The 23,022-nt window shown below is 38.5% G+C and overlaps 1 protein-coding gene across 1 annotated transcript in view; it reads left to right on the top strand.

Moving 5' to 3' along the window:
* The window catches only part of LOC121386188 (protein SMG5-like), a 74,278-nt gene that overhangs the window by 45,491 nt on the left and 5,765 nt on the right, over positions 1-23,022 (top strand). Inside the window, exons 21-22 of the mRNA XM_041517023.1 lie at positions 14,504-14,563; positions 22,025-22,178. Coding sequence (XP_041372957.1) covers positions 14,504-14,563; positions 22,025-22,178 — 214 coding nt within the window. The remainder of the gene's footprint in view (positions 1-14,503; positions 14,564-22,024; positions 22,179-23,022) is intronic.

Genomic DNA, 23,022 nt, shown 5'->3' on the forward strand with positions numbered 1-23,022 from the left:
CACCTGTATGAAGTAAACAGGCGAGATAGAGGTACATGTATTGTTTCACCTGTATGAAGTAAACAGGCGAGATAGAGGTACATGTATTGTTTCACCTGTATGAAGTAAACAGGCGAGATACAGGTACATGTTATTGTTTCACCTGTATGAAGTAAACAGGCGAGATACAGGTACATGTTATTGTTTCACCTGTATGAAGTAAACAGGCGAGATAGAGGTACATGTATTGTTTCACCTGTATGAAGTAAACAGGCGAGATACAGGTACATGTATTGTTTCACCTGTATGAAGTAAACAGGCGAGATAGAGGTACATGTTATTGTTTCACCTGTATGAAGTAAACAGGCGAGATACAGGTACATGTTATTGTTTCACCTGTATGAAGTAAACAGGCGAGATAGAGGTACATGTTATTGTTTCACCTGTATGAAGTAAACAGGCGAGATACAGGTACATGTTATTGTTTCACCTGTATGAAGTAAACAGGCGAGATAGAGGTACATGTTATTGTTTCACCTGTATGAAGTAAACAGGCGAGATACAGGTACATGTTATTGTTTCACCTGTATGAAGTAAACAGGCGAGATAGAGGTACATGTTATTGTTTCACCTGTATGAAGTAAACAGGCGAGATAGAGGTACATGTATTGTTTCACCTGTATGAAGTAAACAGGCGAGATAGAGGTACATGTATTGTTTCACCTGTATGAAGTAAACAGGCGAGATAGAGGTACATGTTATTGTTTCACCTGTATGAAGTAAACAGGCGAGATACAGGTACATGTATTGTTTCACCTGTATGAAGTAAACAGGCGAGATACAGGTACATGTTATTGTTTCACCTGTATGAAGTAAACAGGCGAGATACAGGTACATGTTATTGTTTCACCTGTATGAAGTAAACAGGCGAGATAGAGGTACATGTATTGTTTCACCTGTATGAAGTAAACAGGCGAGATAGAGGTACATGTATTGTTTCACCTGTATGAAGTAAACAGGCGAGATAGAGGTACATGTATTGTTTCACCTGTATGAAGTAAACAGGCGAGATAGAGGTACATGTATTGTTTCACCTGTATGAAGTAAACAGGCGAGATAGAGGTACATGTATTGTTTCACCTGTATGAAGTAAACAGGCGAGATACAGGTACATGTATTGTTTCACCTGTATGAAGTAAACAGGCGAGATAGAGGTACATGTATTGTTTCACCTGTATGAAGTAAACAGGCGAGATAGAGGTACATGTATTGTTTCACCTGTATGAAGTAAACAGGCGAGATACAGGTACATGTATTGTTTCACCTGTATGAAGTAAACAGGCGAGATAGAGGTACATGTTATTGTTTCACCTGTATGAAGTAAACAGGCGAGATACAGGTACATGTATTGTTTCACCTGTATGAAGTAAACAGGCGAGATACAGGTACATGTATTGTTTCACCTGTATGAAGTAAACAGGCGAGATACAGGTACATGTATTGTTTCACCTGTATGAAGTAAACAGGCGAGATACAGGTACATGTTATTGTTTCACCTGTATGAAGTAAACAGGCGAGATACAGGTACATGTATTGTTTCACCTGTATGAAGTAAACAGGCGAGATACAGGTACATGTATTGTTTCACCTGTATGAAGTAAACAGGCGAGATACAGGTACATGTTATTGTTTCACCTGTATGAAGTAAACAGGCGAGATAGAGGTACATGTATTGTTTCACCTGTATGAAGTAAACAGGCGAGATAGAGGTACATGTATTGTTTCACCTGTATGAAGTAAACAGGCGAGATACAGGTACATGTATTGTTTCACCTGTATGAAGTAAACAGGCGAGATAGAGGTACATGTATTGTTTCACCTGTATGAAGTAAACAGGCGAGATAGAGGTACATGTATTGTTTCACCTGTATGAAGTAAACAGGCGAGATAGAGGTACATGTATTGTTTCACCTGTATGAAGTAAACAGGCGAGATACAGGTACATGTATTGTTTCACCTGTATGAAGTAAACAGGCGAGATAGAGGTACATGTATTGTTTCACCTGTATGAAGTAAACAGGCGAGATAGAGGTACATGTATTGTTTCACCTGTATGAAGTAAACAGGCGAGATAGAGGTACATGTTATTGTTTCACCTGTATGAAGTAAACAGGCGAGATAGAGGTACATGTATTGTTTCACCTGTATGAAGTAAACAGGCGAGATAGAGGTACATGTATTGTTTCACCTGTATGAAGTAAACAGGCGAGATAGAGGTACATGTATTGTTTCACCTGTATGAAGTAAACAGGCGAGATAGAGGTACATGTATTGTTTCACCTGTATGAAGTAAACAGGCGAGATAGAGGTACATGTTATTGTTTCACCTGTATGAAGTAAACAGGCGAGATAGAGGTACATGTATTGTTTCACCTGTATGAAGTAAACAGGCGAGATACAGGTACATGTATTGTTTCACCTGTATGAAGTAAACAGGCGAGATAGAGGTACATGTATTGTTTCACCTGTATGAAGTAAACAGGCGAGATACAGGTACATGTATTGTTTCACCTGTATGAAGTAAACAGGCGAGATAGAGGTACATGTATTGTTTCACCTGTATGAAGTAAACAGGCGAGATAGAGGTACATGTATTGTTTCACCTGTATGAAGTAAACAGGCGAGATACAGGTACATGTATTGTTTCACCTGTATGAAGTAAACAGGCGAGATAGAGGTACATGTATTGCAGTTTTTTTTACAGTAGTACGGTAGTAAGGAAGGAAATGGTTTATTTATCCTAGATCGACCATGCATCAAGCGAATGCTTTACCACTGGGCTACGTCCCACCCCTACAGTCGTAGAAAGAAAGAAATGTTTTATTTAACAACGCACTGAACACATTTTATTTACAGTTATATGGTGTCAGACATATGGTTAAGGACCACACATATATATAGAGGAAACCTGCCATCGCCACTTCATGGGCTGCTCTTTTCGATTAGCAGCAAGGGATCTTTTATATTCACCATCCCACAGACAGGATAGTACATACCATGGCCTTTGTTACACCAGTTGTGGAGCACTGGCTGGAACGAGAAATAGCCCAATGGGTCCACTGATCATCACAATATAAGTGGGGGAAAAAAACCTATTAAAAATTTAATTTTTATTTTAAAATTAAAAAAAAAAGCTTTATTTTTAACTTAAATATATATATATATTTTTTTTAATTTTAAAAGATGCATTGGATTTAAATACATGGATGCAACTATCAGTGTCATTGAATAATTTTTGTCTATGCAGGGGCGGGATTTAGCTCAGTCGGTTGAGTGCTTACTTGAGGTGCTTGCCTCACAGGATCAAACCACCTCGGTGGACCCATTCAACTGATTGTTTTTTTTTTCTCTCGTTCCAACCAATACATCACAACTGGACAAAGGCTGTGGTATGTGCTTTCCTGTCTGTCGGAAAGTGCATATAAAGATACCTTGCTGCATTAGAAAAAACAAAGCGGGTTTCCCCTGATGACTACTAGTCAGAATAACCATATGTTTGATATCAAATAGCATGTGCTCCAGTGGTGTCGTTAAACTTAAGAAACGTAACTTTTTTTCTAGGCAAGACCTTTAATTCCATGGAGTTCTTGTTTTAATCATTAAATGCCTTAATTGAGTGGAAACATGTTAATAGTGGTTGCAATCTCGGTAAGGTTTCTTTAATATAATTACAATGTCCATCTATTATACAAAGCTAATTAATTAAACCTTTTAACCGATTCAGCGAGTCAATTAGGCGAAGCAAGAAAACAATTGGTCATTAGTTTTATCTACGGGTATTTACATATTAAATACACTTTTATTAGCACACAATGAACAAAGGTTTTCCCAGAACGCTGCTTGCCATAAAGCATATGGCTTCCCTCTGACAGATGCACAAACGGTCAGTTGTTTGTGTTAAATAATCTTTGTTTGGTCTGAACTGTGGTTGCACTGTCCTGTTCCCCATCACTAATTGCATGCACTGGGATGCAGTTGTCTCCCTTGAGGAAAAACATGTGACAACCCTTTACACTGCAGTATAATATTTCATACAAAAGACAACAAATACCATACAAAACAGAAAAAAAATAATAATAGAAAACAAAAATAATACCAAAAAAAAGTGAAAAAGGTAAGGAAAAAAAAGAAAAGAAAGAAAGAAAGAAAAAAATGCCAACAAAACAAGAACAGATTAGATTCTTGTGTTACTATAGTATTAGGCCAGGCTAAAACAACACTGGGAGCATGTCCTAGCAGGGAGTCAAGCATTGCTTTGCTTTCAGTATATGACAGGAATTCATGTTGCAGTTGTCAGATTTAGTCCCATTCGGTGTCGGAGCCAGGCTAGGGGTGGAGCTAGACCCAGCCGTTCTCATCATCTGGACATGTTTGTTCAGATAAGCCCAGCTGACAAGTTTATCTACGTTTGTAGTGACATTTTTGTGAGAAATTATTCCCGGCAGAGTAAACACAAGGCAGAGAGACTGAAGCTGAGATAATGGGGGTCAGATACACAATAGGATTTGATAATCTTGAACCGACAGACATTTTTTTTTCTTTCTGTTTTTCTTCTAATAGGCTAATGGGAAAGGAATGAGTGTCTAATGTCAAGTCTGCAGAATGCATGTAGCATTTTTGTTTAATTTGGTGTCGTTAGGTGACTTCCAGGTGTCTGTTACATGTCTATGTTCAAAAAAAGTAAAAAGTTTGTTTTATTTAATGACGCCACTAGAGCACATTGATTTTTTTATCTTATCATCGGCTATTGGACGTCAAACATATGGTCATTCTGACACTGTTTTTAGAGGAAACCCACTGTCGCCACATAGGCTACTCGTTTTACGACAGGCAGCAAGGGATCTTTTATTTGCACTTCCCAGAGGCAGGATAGAACAAACCATGGCCTTTGTTGAACCAGTTATGGATCACTGGTCAGTGCAAGTGGTTTACGGAGCACTCACTCAGGGTTTGGAGTCGGTATCTGGATTAAAAATCCCATGCCTCGACTGGGATCCGAACCCAGTACCTACCAGCCTGTAGACCGATGGCCTGCCACGATGCCACCGAGGACACCGAGGCCGGTGTCTATGTTCAAGAGAAAATGCACTGCTGCCACATAGTTTACTTAAATACATAGTTAGGGGCTTGCCTGATATGTGGTCGGTCTAGGATCGATCCCTGTCGATTGGCCCATTGGGCTATTCCTCGTCCCAGCCAGCCCACCACGACTGGTATATGAATGGCCATGGTATGTGCTATCCTGTCTTTGGGATGGTGCATATAAAAGATCCCTGGCTAATTATGGAAAAATGTACCGGGTTTTCTTTCTAAGATATATGTAAAAATTATCAAATGTTTAACATCCAATAGCTGATTAATAAATCAATATGCTCTAGTGGAGTCATTTAACAAAACAAACATAATAACATGTTTTAAAAGAAATACACTGCTGTTTCCTTTTTGCAGACTAATTTCAAACCCTGCCAACCCACCAACCAACTAGCACATTTTTTAAAAACTATTTCTTCAGATTTCATGATTTGAAAGCATTAGTAACTTAATTAGTTCAGTACAGAAGAAATAGCTGTAATCACATTACACGCACATGAAAAAAAAGAAGAGAAGAAACCTTTCCCACCTGATTCTAATCATATGTTTTATGCTGAGCAACATTTACAAGTATATCGGATTACTTCCATCCGCTCTTTATAAAGCTGGCTTACTATCTGGCCTGACTCTGATTTATATCAAGGCAGCCTGCACAACCGATGCTGTTTATCTCTTGTGGGGATTCCGCTAAACTTCGTGTGGCCTTTTCCCTGATATTTTGAGCTTGAGCGGGTGTTGAAGCGACTAAATCACCTGCTGATACTGCAGCCTGTGTAAAGGGAGCCGCTGAAGATCAATCATTCACTGCAGTGAGGAACACCATAACTGTATCCTGTCCAACTGTTACCAGGATCACGTGGCACAGTTTTTCAATTACCTCTTGACACATAATAGCCGCTGCTTGTTGAATAATGCACTTGAAGTGTCGTTAAAACATTCCTTTCCTTTACATTATTTTGTACGGCTGGTACAGGGAGCAAGATTTCCTCCCTTTCCTCACTTGAGAAATGTTTATGTTTTAAAAACTCGATGTTATGAATGTTAGGGTTATGGTTGGTATTCAATGTAATGTTCTTATTTCATAATCCAATATCACACAAATTCAGTAACCCAAAGGGAACGTGGAAAGGGATTGAATTCGTTTCCTACCACTATCATTCATTCTCTCTCTCTCTCTCCCTCCCTCTTTTTTTTCTTTCTATCTGTCCCTCCCTCCCTACTTCTCCCACTCTCCCCTCCCTCTCCTCCCTCAAACTCCCACAATCTCCTCCCTTTCTCCGTAGCTCTTTTCTTCTCCCGTCTTTTTCCCTCTCTCCTCTCTCTCTCTCTCTCTCTCTCTCTCTCTCTCTCTCTCTCTCTCTCTCTCTCTCTCTCTCTCTCTCTCTCTCTCTCTCTCTCTCTCTCTCTCTCTCTCTCTCTGTGTGTGTGTGTGTGTCTCCCTCACATTCTTTTCCCATTTCCCTCCCTTCCCCCAGTGTAAAAATAACTATATGTTAAACACCAAAGAGCCATAGTTTAAAATATGCTAAGAAGTCATTAACCATTCATTCCATTCCTTTCATTGTTTACGCATGGTATATACTCATAGCTAACCAGTCCCCATGTGTTCTCACAACCATCTCTTGACTCTGCAATAACTTCTTCCAGTTATCACTGAGAGACTATTGAATAACACTATCACATTCATAATAGGTGCCAACAGCATCATAAACAATGACCAGGGTAAAGACTGCAGTGTTTGTCTGGGAGATGCTTATTTAATCTGCTCACCCACCAGGGCAAACCAGCTGTGAGGAAGTGTTCCCTTCTCGGCTTTCCTATTCCTGAAACAACAACCAACCCAGCTCAGCACAAAGAGAGAGAAAGAGAGAGAGAGAGATAGATAGATAGAGAGAGCGAGAGTGTTGTATCTCTTTGCAATCTGGAAACAAATAAATCAGGCAATGTTTCTTCATGTGTAGCCTTCGGCAGGTAATGATAACCCGGCCATCATAAGTGTGACTTATCTTCCCTTTGAGCTTTCCGTAATCTGTGCAACACAAGACCAGTTATCCACTATCAGAGTGCATGTTCCATGGCAACCGATACACAGAACCATTGTCGGAGAGAGATGATAATATTCCTTTCTATGTTTTCTCTTTTTTTATTCTTTCCAGTCTTGGAAAGCAAGCAGGCTGTATGGGTCTGTACCATTAGCGGATTTTTGTTTTTAAAACATATCTCTGTGGGGTTCTTTGCCCCCCCCTCGTCAGTATTGATACTGGTGTTAGAGATAAGATGGCTTCTAACAGATGTGCTGTTAATTTCTGTTTAAGAAATACAGGAAGAAAATGGACTTGAGAAAGCAAAGAAGGGGGTGGAGGGGGGGGGGGGGAGGAGAGAAGAAGAAAAAGACCTTGTGGTTTAATGTTATCAATAGACTTTGAGACATTAATGTTTTAACTGTAAAATCATGTTTACCCTTATCTTGGTAAAAGGAATCTATTATCTTTAGGATAAGGATGAAATATATTATGCATGAAGTATTACTTTTCTTCTACTTTTTTTTGTTGATAAAGATGAAAAGAAATCTGAATATCTTTATTTCAAAAAAAAAAAAAAAATGCTTTCAGATTTATACCCAATATAATAATACCTTGAAAGTATTCTCGTTCCAGCCAGTGCTCCACAACTGGTGTAACAAAGGTCGTGGTATGTATTATCCTGTCTGTGGGATAGTGCATATAAAAGAACCCTTGTTGCTAATCGAAAAGAGTAGCCTATGAAGTGGCGACAGCGGGTTTCCTCTCTCAATATCTGCATGGTCCTTAACCATATGTATGACGCCATATAACCGTAAATAAAATGTGTTGAGTGCGTTGTTAAATAAAACATTTCCTTCCTTCTTGAAAGTGATATTAATTATTATAAAAATGAAATGACATGTAGTTAATTCTGCCTATATAATTAGTTTAATTCATGGAGGAGCTGGTATGTATTCTATAGTCATCACATAGTCACGCAGATACTGCAATGTTCATTTATGAGGAGCTGTGGGGCGGGACGTAGCCCAGTGTTAAAGTGTTTGCTTGATGTGCGGTCGGTCTAGGATCAAACCCCATCGGTGGACCCATTGGGCTATTTCTCGTTCCAGTCAGTGCTCCACAACTGGTGTAACAAAGGCCATGGTATGTACTATCCTTTCTGTGGGATGGTGCATATAAAAGATCCCTTGCTGCTAATCAAAAAGAGTAGCCCATGAAGTGGCGACAGCGGGTTTCCACTCTCAGTATCTGTGTGGTCCTTAACCATATGTCTGACGCCATATAACCATAAATAAAACGTGTTGAGTGCGTCATTAAATAAAACATTTCCTTCCTTATGAGGAGCTATAGGCCTAAGGATTGATTCCTCACAGTGGACTTGTTGGGTTATTAGCAGTGATAGAAAAAAAAAGCTGAATTTCTCACTACCCTACCAGACAAATACATCTACGAATCTACTTGTCTGCCAATATTTTCACTGTCCAAATAAATGGCTTGTTTTATTCAAGTACAAAAACAGTGTTTTTGATAGCTCAAAATGAAACTGCATTGAAAACTAGACAACCACCAAAGTACATTTTGCTTATCCAAGCAGATTTTCATGTATCTGAAGAAACATTGAGGTGCTTGCGTTGCACGATCGAACCACCTTGGTGGGTCCATTCTGCTGGGGGTTTTTTTTTCTTGTTCCAACCAGTGCATCACAACTGGACAAAGGCCGTGGTATGTGCTTTCCTGTCTGTGGGAAAGTGCATATAAAAGATCACTTGCTGCATTAGGAAAATGATAACTGTAAGTCAGAATTACCAAAAATGTTCGACATCCATAATTAATTAATCCGTGTGCTCCAGTGGTGTCGTTAAACAAAACAAAACAAAAACTTTAAATAAACAGACAAGTGCTTATTTTGAAAGGTGTTTAGTCCCCTATTGGTCCAGTTGAAGATGACCATAAATTTAGTTTCCATCTGTTTGTCAGTCTGTCTGTCTGAATGGTTGCCTGTCTTTCCTAAATACAGTTTTATGGGTTTTTTTTGTTTTTTTATCATCATGCCTCACCATATTGAGCTGAAAATATATGTATACATGTCACTTTTTTTTTTGGTTAATGTCTGTTCTCAGATGTTAATCATTGTTCAAGGTTTTTAACTGCAGAATCAGTATCTTTTCCTGTTCCATTAAAAATGTTTTGAGATTTATATTCTGCAACATTGTCTTGATCTTAAAATTTAGCAAAAAAGACTTGGCACAAAATGTGTATAAAAACTGAGTCTCCATGCTCCAACAAAAGACACAGCTTATATCCTTTGCCCCCTTCTTGTCCTTGACGAAGGAGCCACATGAGCACATGACAGGCGTGCACTACAACAGCTTGTTTCTGAATCCTATGATCTGACGTGTTTTAATGCACACAAGTTTTTATGTATGTGTTTGGTGGGATATTTTGATTCACACCGTTGGCATTACATTAAATTTGTGTTTAGAATAGTTTCGAGGATTCAGTTCCATTTATTAGGTTGGATCATGAATTCTGACTTTACTACCTTAGTGACACACAGAAGTGATCTGAAAACATAACTAGTGTATACTGTTTTGTCCGACGCTAAATTAAAAATGATTGTAAAGGAGGGGATCATAAAAATTCTGAAAATGGCAATTTAAGTTTGTCAAAGGCAAATGAGCTGAGCTCCCAAAGAGAACGAAATCTGTAGGGGGATTCAGGGGGCATGTTTCCAGGAAACTCTTTGAATAAGATGTGCAAAGGCAGTTTTAAATAGTGTATATTGTGGATGCTGAATTTTTTAAAAATCTAAAAGGTCATTAAAAATGGCAATTCAAATGTGATGGGGACGGTCACATGACTCCTCTGACACCCCTTACCCACCCTCTGGATCTGCCAGTGCTCAGTCAAGTCATAAATATGTTGTGTGTTTTTTTCATTCATTATAATAAACCGATCTCTTAGTTCCTCAACTCACTGAACCATGAATAGCCTAAAGCCAATTAACATCCACTTGAAATACTTGTAATTCAGTCGAGAACAGTAGAGTTTAATTTCATCCGAATTTGTAGCTGCTTAGTTACACTTCAAAAAAAAGAAGAAAAAAATGAAATTTTTTTAAAAATAAATTATAAAAATTAAAGAAGAATAAAGGTGACAATTACAGCCCAACACCCCCTCCCCAACCCACCCCAATTTCTCTCCGTAAACCTGTTTTTGGAAACCCACCTTTCATCTGTGCATGCCGTGTTTGCCATGTTTGCACTTGGACATAAAACGAGCCGAGGCTGATGGAAAGTGGAGGTTATTTCTCCCCAGTGGAATCAAAGGAGCCTGTCTGCAGCCTTGATAGCACATCAATGGAGAGCAGTAACTTGTCCTGAACTGGTGCGGCATGATTGCCCTGCCTGGCCCGGTGTTCGGTGTTCAAGAAGATCTATAAAGCAGAAAGAATTATTGCCCAGCTCTACGGGCAGGAAGTCTATCATTAATTGATCGAGGCTGGCAGATTGTTGCAGGAGAGAGAAACTCATGTAATGCAGTTCTCTCTATGTGAAAAGAAGAAAGTGTATCTCTGGTGTGAAGTGGGCGGAGTTAGTCGGGGTGTCAATCAACTGGTGGTGGTGGAAATTGTTTTATTGGCATAAGATGGTGTTGATAGGTCGGTCTAGAAAGTAATGCATGTATTATACTGGTTTCTGTTGGTTTTATCCTGCAAAGGTTAGAATGACCATTTTCATGGGTTGAAACTAGTGTCTCTTACTTGACATAAATTGGATAAATGTGACATATTCAGAGGAAACCTGCCAGATTTTTTTTACATTAGAAGTAAGGTTCATTTATGTGCATTTTCCCCATATGGAACACATACCATGACTTTTGATATACCAGTTGTACTGGGCACTGCTTGGAATGGGGAAAAACAAATCTCTTTATATATCTCCTCTCTCTGTCTCTCTCTGTCTCTCTCTTCTCTCTCTCTCTCTCTCTCTCTCTCTCTCTCTCTCTCTCTCTCTCTCTCTGTCCCTTTATATCTATATTTTTTTCACTTTTTCTTCCCATCACCCCATCTACCAACTGAGCTAGATACCGTCCCCTGGTGAATTCATTAGCATGAATGACTATTCTTGACTTGTTTTTTGTGCAGGCGAGATGTAGCCCAGTGGTAAAGCGCTCGCTTGATGCATGGTCGGTTTGGGATTGATCCCTGTCGGTGGGCTGATTGGGCTATTTCTTGCTCCAGCCAGTGCACCACGACTGGTGCATCAAAGGCTGTGGTATGTGTTATCCTGTCAATGGGATGGTGCACATAAAAGATCCCTTGCTGCTAATCGAAAAGAGTAGCCCATGAAGTGGTGATGGCAGGTTTCCTCCCTCAATACCTATGTGGTTCTTAACCATATGTCCGACGCCATATAACCAAAAATAAAATGTGTTGAGTGCGTCGTTAAATAAAACATTTCCTTCCTGTTTTCTGTGCGGAATGGGATTAACCAGTCATAGGATCGAATCACCTCAGTGAACCCATTCTTTGAATATATTTTTTTTAAAACCTATCCCAACCAGTGCTCCACAACTAATATATTAAAGGCAGTGGTATGTGCTATCCTGTCTGTGGGAAAGTGCATATAAAAGATTCCTTGCTGCTGATGAAAAAATGTAGCAGATTTCCTCTGAAGATTTTGAGTAAAAAATTCATGTTTGATATTCAATAGACAATGATTAATAAATCAATGTGCTCTAGTCGTGTCGTTAAACAAAACAAATTTTAATTTTAATTCATTATCCTGTGGCAACCTCCTAGTAACCTGAACAACCGTTGTCAACTTGTTTTCTGTGCCTGGGAAAACCTACTTATTACTATTGTCTTGTAATCTTCTAATCTGTAATTGAAGAGCAAACCTGTACCAGGATGGCTTCAAGCCTGAGATCTCTCCGATTCTTTTGTACTTGTGATTATTTCACAAGGTTTCCAATTCACTGTCACCAGTTTCCGTGGACGACATCAGTTTCCGTGGATGAGAGCCGTGATCTGTTTGACCGTTGAGGAACTTGAATGACAGGCCAATTAAGATCAAGATATCTCGTTTATGTGGTTCGAAATTAATTGTATTTTCAGGATTGTTTTCATTGCCCCGCGGTTTGCCTCATGGCGAAAAGATGAAAATGAGATGTAACTGAAGAAATCAAATTGCATTTGTATTGATTTGGTTAATTTGGGTTTTTTGTTTTCTTTTATGTTTTTTTTTATTTTTTATTTTTATTTTTTATTAGGATCAAATGTCTTGCCATTCATCTTGGGATAGTTGTGTTTTTTTAGATCAATTTATTTTGTTATTAATCTAAATAATATCTGGTATTTATAGAATATTAAATGAGCTTCCATTTCGTTTCATGTTTATGTCCAGAGTGAAATAATTATCATTGTCACGAGCTTTAGCGAATGACAATTGAACATTATTTCACGAGAGACATAAAGATGATAGAAATGGTAGCGAGTTTAATATCTTATTTATTACCTATAATCGATCTTAATTTATATCACTCATCTTGTTTCATTAACCTATAAGGAATGAAAATTATTTCACAAGGGACCTAAACATGATACGAAATGGTAGCAAGTTTGATATCTTATTTATTAACCATAATCAATCTTAATTTATGTCACTCATCTTGTTTCGTTAACGTTCCTGTAAGGTTGTAGTGCGCTAATTGATGACGTCATTGTGTGACGTCAAAAGTGTTACGTCCCACTTGGCATTCTAGTGGGATGTATCACTTTGATATGTACCAAGATATTTGTAACCATATGGGTAATAAATAAATATTATTAAGGGGAAAGACAACTTAGAAGCATCACTCATAATTCATTAAAGTGACACGCCCTAGTTTTTAAACACTATGACATGTTTGTCACTATTAAGGCCATTTTTGATAATTTAAATTAGAAGTACCGGTACATACATTTTATTATTTAGAATATTCATTTTCGTACACCTGAAGTGGTTTAGGTCATCCAGGTTTTTGCAGTACTCCAAAATTAATTTTTCATAATTCTAAAAACACGTTAGTCTGAGAAGTAATGGTTATTGAGACAACCTCTTAGTTATTTTTAGATAGTATTTCCCCATTTAAACATCATAGACTTTAGCTTCTTTGTGTTATAATCTTATCCAAATGTGTTGCAGGTTCGTAGATCAGCTAAACTCAGTGTCCATTTTCACAGGCTGAAACTAGGGTCTGCCCCTTTAAGAGAATGTTTGGGAAACAGTTTTAATTTGGATATCATTAGTATGGGTATTGGTACAGATTTATGGCAAAATAATTCAGTGTTTAGCTATTCTTGTCCAAAAATATTGCAATTGCTAAGTGGGAAATTAATACCATGTAATGTAAAACTTTCACTTGGAACACTCACCAAAATTGTGATAAGTCATAGAATTAATCGTCTTCAGCAGGTATCTGCATTTAGTCCTACTCTGTGGGAAAGTGCATATACACTGATGGAAGAAATAAGGAAAAAAGTTTGTTTTGTTTAATGACACCACTAGAGCCCATTGATTTATTAATCATCAGGTATTGTATGTCAAACATTTGGTAATTTTGACATATAGTCCTAGTGTAAAAACCCGCTACTTTTTTCCATTAGTAGCTAGGGATCTGTTATATGCACAATTCTACAGACAGGAAAGCACATACCATGGTCTTTGATATATTAGTGGCTAGAAGGAGAAATAGCCCAATGGGCCCACCGACAGGTATCGATCCTAGACTGACAAAGAAACAAGGATTACACAAACTGTAACAGCAAAGTGAGGGGCGGTGTGTGTGTTGGGGATGTGTCACTGCAACAAAAACCTCATCCCTAACTGAAGAGCCAGACTGTCCAACAATTACTGACATTCAGGCCCACATTGCATCTCTCTATTCTACATCTAGACATTACGACATTAATAGTGAATTCAGTTTTGTTCCTTTAACAATACCAACTGTTCCTTTATTTTGTTTCTCTCTCCATATGTAAAAGAGTAGCCCATGAAGTGGCAACAGCAGGTTTTCTCTGTCAATATCTGTGTGGTCCTTAACCATATGTCTGACGCCATATAACTGTAAATAAAATGTACTGGTATTGACTGTCGTTAAATAAAACATTTCCATCCTTCCTTCTCTATATGTAAAATATCCCTTGTTGCTAATCGTAAGTGTGGTCTGTGTGAAAGCAGCAGTGCTTTCTTTAAAAATTAGCCTTCCGTGTAGTCAGGTATTTTACCATGTGCTGAGGTGTCAGTGAACAAATACTCCTGTACATGATTCTGTGTTGTAATTATGATATTATGTTATGATTTCAGAGAGACGCCGAGACGAGACGCAATCAGCTCATGAGAGACATGGCTCAGCTTCGACTTCAGGTAACGACAATAAATACTTTACTTTCAGTTTCAGTTTCTGTACACAATCCTAGTGGTAAAGCGCCCACTCGATGCGCGGTCAGTCTGGGATCGATCCCTGTCAGTGGGCCCATTGATCTATTTCTCGTTCCAGCCAGTGTGCCATGACTGGTACATTAAAGGCCATGGTATATGCTATTCTGTCTGTGGGATTTTGCATATAAAAGATCACTTGCTACTAATGGAAAAATGTAGTGGGTTTCCTCTCTAAGACTATGTTAGAAATTACCAAATGTTTGACATCCAATAGCCAATGATTAATAAATCAATGTGCTCTAGTGGTGTCATTAAGCAAAACAAACTTTAACTGTACATCAGATAAGTGTAATAAGTACTTTACTTTCTTCACTTTCTGTTTACTCACCACAGAATGAAGAATAAATAAGGTTATACATGTTGGCAACTACACTCAGTGCTAGTTCTGTTTAGGTTATACATGTTGGCAACTACACTCAGTGCTAGTTCTGTTTACTCACCACAGAATGAAGAATAAATAAGGTTATACATGTTGGCAACTACACTCAGTGCTAGTTCTGTTTACTCACCACAGAATGAAGAATAAATAAGGTTATACATGTTGGCAACTACACTCAGTGCTAGTTCTGTTTTCTCTCACCACAGAATGAAGAATAAATAAGGTTATACATGTTGGCAACTACACTCAGTGCTAGTTCTGTTTACTCACCACAGAATGAAGAATAAATAAGGTTATACATGTTGGCAACTACACTCAGTGCTAGTTCTGTTTTCTCACCACAGAATGAAGAATAAATAAGGTTATACATGTTGGCAACTACACTCAGTGCTAGTTCTGTTTACTCACCACAGAATGAAGAATAAATAAGGTTATACATGTTGGCAACTACACTCAGTGCTAGTTCTGTTTACTCACCACAGAATGAAGAATAAATAAGGTTATACATGTTGGCAACTACACTCAGTGCTAGTTCTTGATGAGCAGAAAAGTTCACCATATCAAAAATTACAAAACCCCAGTTATTTTCAAAGAAAATATTAATTATTATACCAAATTATTTTACCAGATTAAAATAAAATTTGCCTGCTGTTTTTTAAAATTCGCAATTGATGACATTGGCGAGTGCCAGAGCTAGTCCTAACGTTTCACACCTCGTGTGCATTTATTTTATATAAAACAAAATGTCATTACAAGACTAAAAAAATTTAGTTTGGTGTAATGGCAAGCAATCTGTTCTTCAGGGCCCCATTCCGCGAAGCGATCTTAGCCCTAAGATCAACTTAAGTGCATAGGGTAGCTATGTGCTTACGGTAATCTTAGGGCTAACATTGCTTCGTGGAACACAGGGCCCTGATATTTTTTAATCTGGATTCAAAAGTAAAGTTTGTTTTATTTAACGACGCCGCTAGAGCACATTGATTTTTTATCTTATCATCGGCTATTGGACGTCAAACATATGGTCATTCTGACACTGTTTTTAGAGGAAACCCACTGTCGCCACATAGGCTACTCTTTTTACGACAGGCAGCAAGGGATCTTTTATTTGCGCTTCCCACAGGCAGGATAGCACAAACCATGGCCTTTATGAACCAGTTATGGATCACTGGTCGGTGCAAGTGGTTTACACCTACCCATTGAGCCTTGCGGAGCACTCACTCAGGGTTTGGAGTCGGTATCTCGATTAAAAATCCCATGCCTCGACTGGGATCCGAACCCAGTACCTACCAGCCTGTAGACCGATGGCCTGCCACGACGCCACCGAGGCCGGTAATCTGGATTCAAATGCTAGAAATTGAGAACCAGTTCTAGACTACGTGTACTGATACAAACTTTACTCTAATGTTATGTAAATGTAAACTAATCAGTTTCAGGGCTTCTCAGTTTTTGTAAAATCCACTAGCCATGGGATCGGTGATTTTAAAATTTTACTAGCCTCAGTTAAAAATTCACTAGCCCTACTTTACTTTAACTTAATACAATTTTACTAAATTGTGACGGAACATGCTCTTAATTTTGTTTTCGCCTGTGGCGATATTAATTGTGTTAGAGGGCCGTGTGCAGTTCCAATATGCACTTAAGCCCAGTTGGACACTTTGTTACGTAATACCTCCGCTGTGCGACGGTGGTCGAGCTGTTCCAATACACACCCAGCCCAGGTGTGGAGGCCATGTGGCCAGTAGTTACGTAATAACTCCGGTAGTGCTGTTTATGAACAGGGGATTGCTTACGGAATGGCGACAGCCAGTCTGGGCTTCTAAGAGAAAAATGCGTCTCTGGGAGTTGAGGAAATATCTCATGATACGTTAGGTACCGCGTTGTACCCCCAGGCGATACTGGGATTTTATAATAAATAGCTAGGGTTTTAGAGATATCGGGGAGAAACATAGGAAGGCTGTAGGGGAAACAGACGTCGTCCACTGAACGAAATATATAAGTTCAGTCCAGGCGTGGTAAATATATTTTTTCTGCTCTGTGTATAACCTTGATGTGATTGATGTGACTTTAAATATTTTAATACTGTAATATACCAATATTATTTAGACAGTGCTGCCGGTCATCTGACGCAGTAAACTGTAGGCTCACTGTCTAAATAATTATTAAAGCTTAGCCAGTCATCCTAGAGGACCTAGGTAAACTGTAGGTTATTGTCTTTATTGTGATATGTACCAGTATTAATTCTGTGTTACAAGGTTACTGAATGAGTAGTTACGGGTTAATTAAAAATTAACCAGTTAGGAATAGAGTTGTAATTCCTTTATTAATTAAGTTCCCCTGGAAGCGTGTCTCAATTATCACACGTGTGGGTGTTGTGTCACGGTGAAGTGATTACAATATTGTGTAAACTAGACACCTAGAGATTAACTAATTAAGTGATCAGTTCTGGGTTGTTATTATTTGTTGTTGTTAATTAACTACTGCGGCAGTACATTTGTTTGCGTAGTAGTAATACAGATTCCAAAGTGTATAGTGTTTTTGTTGTGTTTTCTAGTGAACTAAACGTGCTATAATAATATATACTTTATATAAGATCTTATCTCTGATCATACCTAGACGAGCCACACGCGGGTATAACTGCCCGTTACAGAGAGATCTAATAGATATACAGTTAGGAGAGATATTGGGATAATCGTGTTTCATTCAGTTACGGGTATTATAGGATCCCCGTGACATAAATAATATTAATAATCAGATATGTCACCTAAAGAGTAAGATAGAGCTTAAAAATACTAACATTGGAGGATTGGGGTGGGGGCAGGGTATTCATATTTACAAAATAGACTTAAAGGCATACTGTCACCAATTTAAGGAACTTATTTCTGTAAAAATGGATAATAACTAAAAATTACATTAATTGTTGGAAACCAAATCTAGCTATTGCATAACCTTAACTGAACCATGATGGAGTGAAATCCATGTCAACCCTCTCGACAATTTTAGTTTTTGAATTATGGACCATTGCCATAATTCAGTTATTTTTTTTACAAAATATCATTAATAAATGGAGTATGGTGGTTATGAAGATGGTTGAAAAAAGTACATTTAGGTACAAAACAAATTATATTTGTTCAGGTAATACTTTGTTAGACCATTAAATAGGTCAGTGTTCTGTGACAATATGCCTTTAACTGCAACATTTGACAAAAAAATTTCACTAGCCTTCGGGCATGGCAATTTACTAACCTAACATTGAATAGCACTAGCCATGGGAGTGGGGCTACCGTAATCTAGAAGCCCTGTCAGGCAAGGCAATAGTAGTTATTTACTAACCTAACATTGAATATCACTAGCCATGGGAGTGGGGCTACCGTAATCTAGAAGCCATGTCAGGCAAGGCAATAGTAGTTATTTACTAACCTAACATTGAATATCACTAGCCATGGGAGTGGGGCTACCATAATCTAGAAGCCCTGTCAGGCAAGGCAATAGTAGTTATTTACTAACCTAACATTGAATATTACTAGCCATGGGAGTGGGGCTACCATAATCTAGAAGCCCTGTCAGGCAAGGCAATAGTAGTTATTTACTAACCTAACATTGAATATCACTAGCCATGGGAGTGGGGCTACCGTAATCTAGAAGCCCTGTCAGGCAAGGCAATAGTAGTTATTTACTAACCTAACATTGAATATCACTAGCCATGGGAGTGGGGCTACCGTAATCTAGAAGCCCTGTCAGGCAAGGCAATAGTAGTTATTTACTAACCTAACATTGAATATCACTAGCCATGGGAGTGGGGCTACCGTAATCTAGAAGCCCTGTCAGGCAAGGCAATAGTAGTTATTTACTAACCTAACATTGAATATCACTAGCCATGGGAGTGGGGCTACCGTAATCTAGAAGCCCTGTCAGGCAAGGCAACAGTAGTTATTTACTAACCTAACATTGAATATCACTAGCCATGGGAGTGGGGCTACCGTAATCTAGAAGCCCTGTCAGGCAAGGCAATAGTAGTTATTTACTAACCTAACATTGAATATCACTAACCATGGGAGTGGGGCTACCATAATCTAGAAGCCCTGCAAGTTTGTTTCTTTTTGTTAATTTTTACAAAATCTAATTTAATATTGGTTATCCTATTATCAACATAGTTGGCACAGCTTTAAGATGGAAAGCCAAAGCTGCTTATGAACTTGATTAATATTAGAAAGCATATTGTGTATTTTGAGTGGCAGTTGGCTCTTGTTTCTTTTCAGTTTTGAGCATTTCTTTACATAGAAATAGTAGTGCATCTGAGTAGGTTAAATATTTGTTTGGAGTGAGACGTAGCCCAGTGGTAAAGCGCTCGCCTGATGCGCAGTCGGTCTAGGATCTATCGACTGGTATATGAAATGCCATGGAATGTGCAATCCTGTCTGAGAGTGTGCATATAAAATACTAATGGAAAAAAGTTGCGGATTTCATCTCTAAGACTATGTAAAAATGACCAAATGTTTGACACCCAATAGCCGATGATTAATAAATCAATGTATTCTAGTGGTGTCATTAAACATGGTCGTGCTAATGCTTATAGCAGTCATTTTTATATGCCTATGAGTTGTATTATGGTATGGTGTTGTCCGTCCATCCGTACGTCCGTCTGTTAATTTTTTCTTGTCCAGACCATATCTTGCATACACATGCATACAGGACCATCGAACCTCACATGTAGGAACATCTTGGAATGGCGGTGTGTCACGTACTATATCTAGGTCACTGTGACCTACTTTTCATGGTCTACTGCACATAATAAATGCTTATCTGGACCATATCTTGCATACGGATGCATACAGGACCATCAAACCTCACATGTAGGAACAACTTGGGATTATGGTGTGTTGTGTACTATTACTAGGTCACTGTGACCTACTTTTCAGTCTACTGCACATAACAGTAAATCCTTGTCCTGGCCATATCTTGCATACAGATGCATACAGGACCATCAAACCTCACATGTAGGAACAACGTAGGATGGCGGTGTGTTGCATAATATGTCTAGGTCATTGTGACCTACTTTTCACGGTCTACTGCACATAACAGTAAATCCTTGTCCTGACCATATCTTGCATACAGATGCATACAGGACCATCAAACCTCATGTAGGAGCAACGTAGGATAGCAGTGTGTTGTGTGCTATATCTAGATCACTGTGACCTACTTTTCACGGTCTACTGCACATAACAGTAAATCCTTGTCCGGGACCATATCTTGCATACAGATGCATACAGGACCATCAAACCTTACAAGTAGGAACAATGTAGGATGGCGGTGTGTTGCGTACTATTACTAGGGATGGTGGTTGGTCCTAAAGAAACTGTTCATCCATTGCAATTTCACATAATTACAATTGAATCATACCCATAACATATTCATTAATATAGATATGGTTTTCCATCAAACTCTTGATGGGCGTATCATGTACCTAACTGGTACTCTTGTTCATTTTATCTCGTAATATACTGGTATATTTTAATGAAATTATTAGGAGCTAAAATTCAGTTTGGGCTACTACAAACATTAGGACAACAGGTCAGGTCTGATCAGGTCATAGGGTTTTACGTGCACACTCAGAGCAAGCTGTTGTAGCGCACGCCGTAGGACAACAACAAACACCTTGTTTATATAGACACTGATATTCTAAACAGGAAAATTTATTTAAAGTCACTATTAGATCCATTTTTGACATTACTGCATTTTATTGTTTAGATTATCCATTTTCGCATCTTTGAGTGTTTCCGGTCATTTGTAACTTTATACAGATGTGTTACAGGTTTTTAGATCCACCAAACTTAGTGTCCTTTATCACGGGATAAAACTAAAGTCTGTGACTTTAATATGTAATTTTAGTCACTAAAATGGCTCTTTCGGTTGGAAACATCTCACAATGGAAAAACACTCAGGATAGGCTCTTTAACTAGACAGTCTGCGTCATGTTTTTAGTCCCCTTTCTGGCCAACTGAAGGGGACTATAGGTTTCATCTCCAACGTCCTGTCTGTCTGTTTGTCTGTCCCACTTGTAGATTTTCAGACATTTTTTTTCCAACAGTGCCTCAAGATATTGATCTGAGTGTTTGTGTATAGCTTTCAAAGTACTGTTACAGATTTTCATGAAATTTACCCATTTTTGATAGTTTTGGTCCTAGAACTGAATTAAGATATACAAACATTTGGTTTTTGAACATTTGTTTTTCTGAATGCCTCAAAATATTGAGAGTTGAAATTGTTTACTATTTTACTATTACAGATCAAGTTTTAATTTCATGGTGATATAATAATTTTGGGCAGAGTTATGGCCCTTGAGCTTAGGAGATATGAAAATTTGTTTTCCAAACCTTTTTTTGCAATACCTGAAGATACCGAGATGAAACTTTGTATATAGCTTCATAATGTTAGTTATATATCAAGTTATGGCTTTTGAATTTAGGAGATACAAAAAAGTTTAAACCCTGGTAGGGGTTATGTATTGCTTTAGCAGTACACAGAATCTGGGGCAGGATTTGGCTCAGGCAGGATCGAATCATCTCTATGGATCCATTCAACTGATTGTTTTTTTTCTCATTCCAACCAATGCACCACAACTGGTATGTGTTTCCTGTCTGTGGGAAAGTGCATATAAAAGATTCCTTGCTGCATTAGGAAAAGTTTAGCGGGTTTCCTTTGATAACTACGAGTCAGAATTACCAAATGTTTGATATCCAATAGCCAATGATTAATAAATCAATGTGCCCTAGTTGTATCGTTAAACAAAATAAACTTCATCTTTTACTCAGAATGCTTGTTTATCCAGGTGGAGGCTAGTCAGATAGAGGGATCTCTACAGATTGACCAGTGTGTGCTGTACCACCCACCCCCCCCCCCCCCCCCCCCCACCCCACCCCCAGTACGTGATACCCACAACAGACACACTGTGTACCTCCATGGCGCCTACCATTACTTTGATCACTTGACGTGTTGTGTGTTTTATCCAGGCGGAGGTGAGTCAGTTAGAGGGATCTCTACAGGTTGACCAGTGTGTGTTCCCCCCGTACGTAATACCCACAACAGACGCACTGTGTACCTCCATGGCCCTCGTCAGAGACCTAGCCAACAGCGCCCGTGGAATTGTGGTCATCACTCTGTCAGGTATGGTGTCCTTACACTTTAAGAGAAGTTTCACATGTATAAGACAAACAGAAGTCTTGTAAATTCTGTCCTAAATATGCCTCAACAAATGTTAAGCAGTGCTTAGTTTTTGCAGCTTTGTTAAGTTGTATGATGAAATGGAGTAATTACTGTTTATTCTAAAAAAAATATTAGATTGAATGAAAAATTGTGGACAAATCTGTTGACAAGCCACAAAAAGATAGAAAGCACACATTTAAAAGATTTAAAAAATTAGTTTTGTTTAAAGGTTTTTTAAATTAGATTAAATTTATTGAATGTAACAATGATTGGATATGTGTGACTCTGGATGGAATGGCCCACCTATTGTTGATGATATCAGTCAGAATACAATGATAGTAATAGTGGTAATAGTCATCAGTACGGGATGAGATGTAGCACTTGCCTGATGCATGGTCAGTCCAGAATCAATCCCTGTATGTGTGCCCACTGGGCTATTTCTCGTTCCACCCAGTGCACCACAACTGGTCTACCAAAAGCTGTAGTATGTGCCATCCTGTCTGTGGGATGAACATAAAAGATACCTTGCTACAAATGAGAAAATGTAGTGGGTTTCCTCTCTAAGACTATATGTCAAAATTACCAAATGTTTGACATCCATTTTAATAAACTAATGTGCTGTAGCGATGTTGTTAAAGAAAACAAACTTTTTTAACTATGGGGCAGGGATGGGTGTAATGGGTCAAATGTACAACGGGTGTAAAGGTGTACAGGTGTACAGAGAAACAGTGTACAGGTGTACAGAGAAATGGTGTACAGGTGTACAGAGAAACAATGTACAGGTGTACAGAGAAACAGTGTACAG

This window comes from Gigantopelta aegis, chromosome 2 (assembly GCF_016097555.1).
Source record: "Gigantopelta aegis isolate Gae_Host chromosome 2, Gae_host_genome, whole genome shotgun sequence".
In the NCBI taxonomy this organism is placed as follows: Eukaryota; Metazoa; Mollusca; class Gastropoda; order Neomphalida; family Peltospiridae; genus Gigantopelta; species Gigantopelta aegis.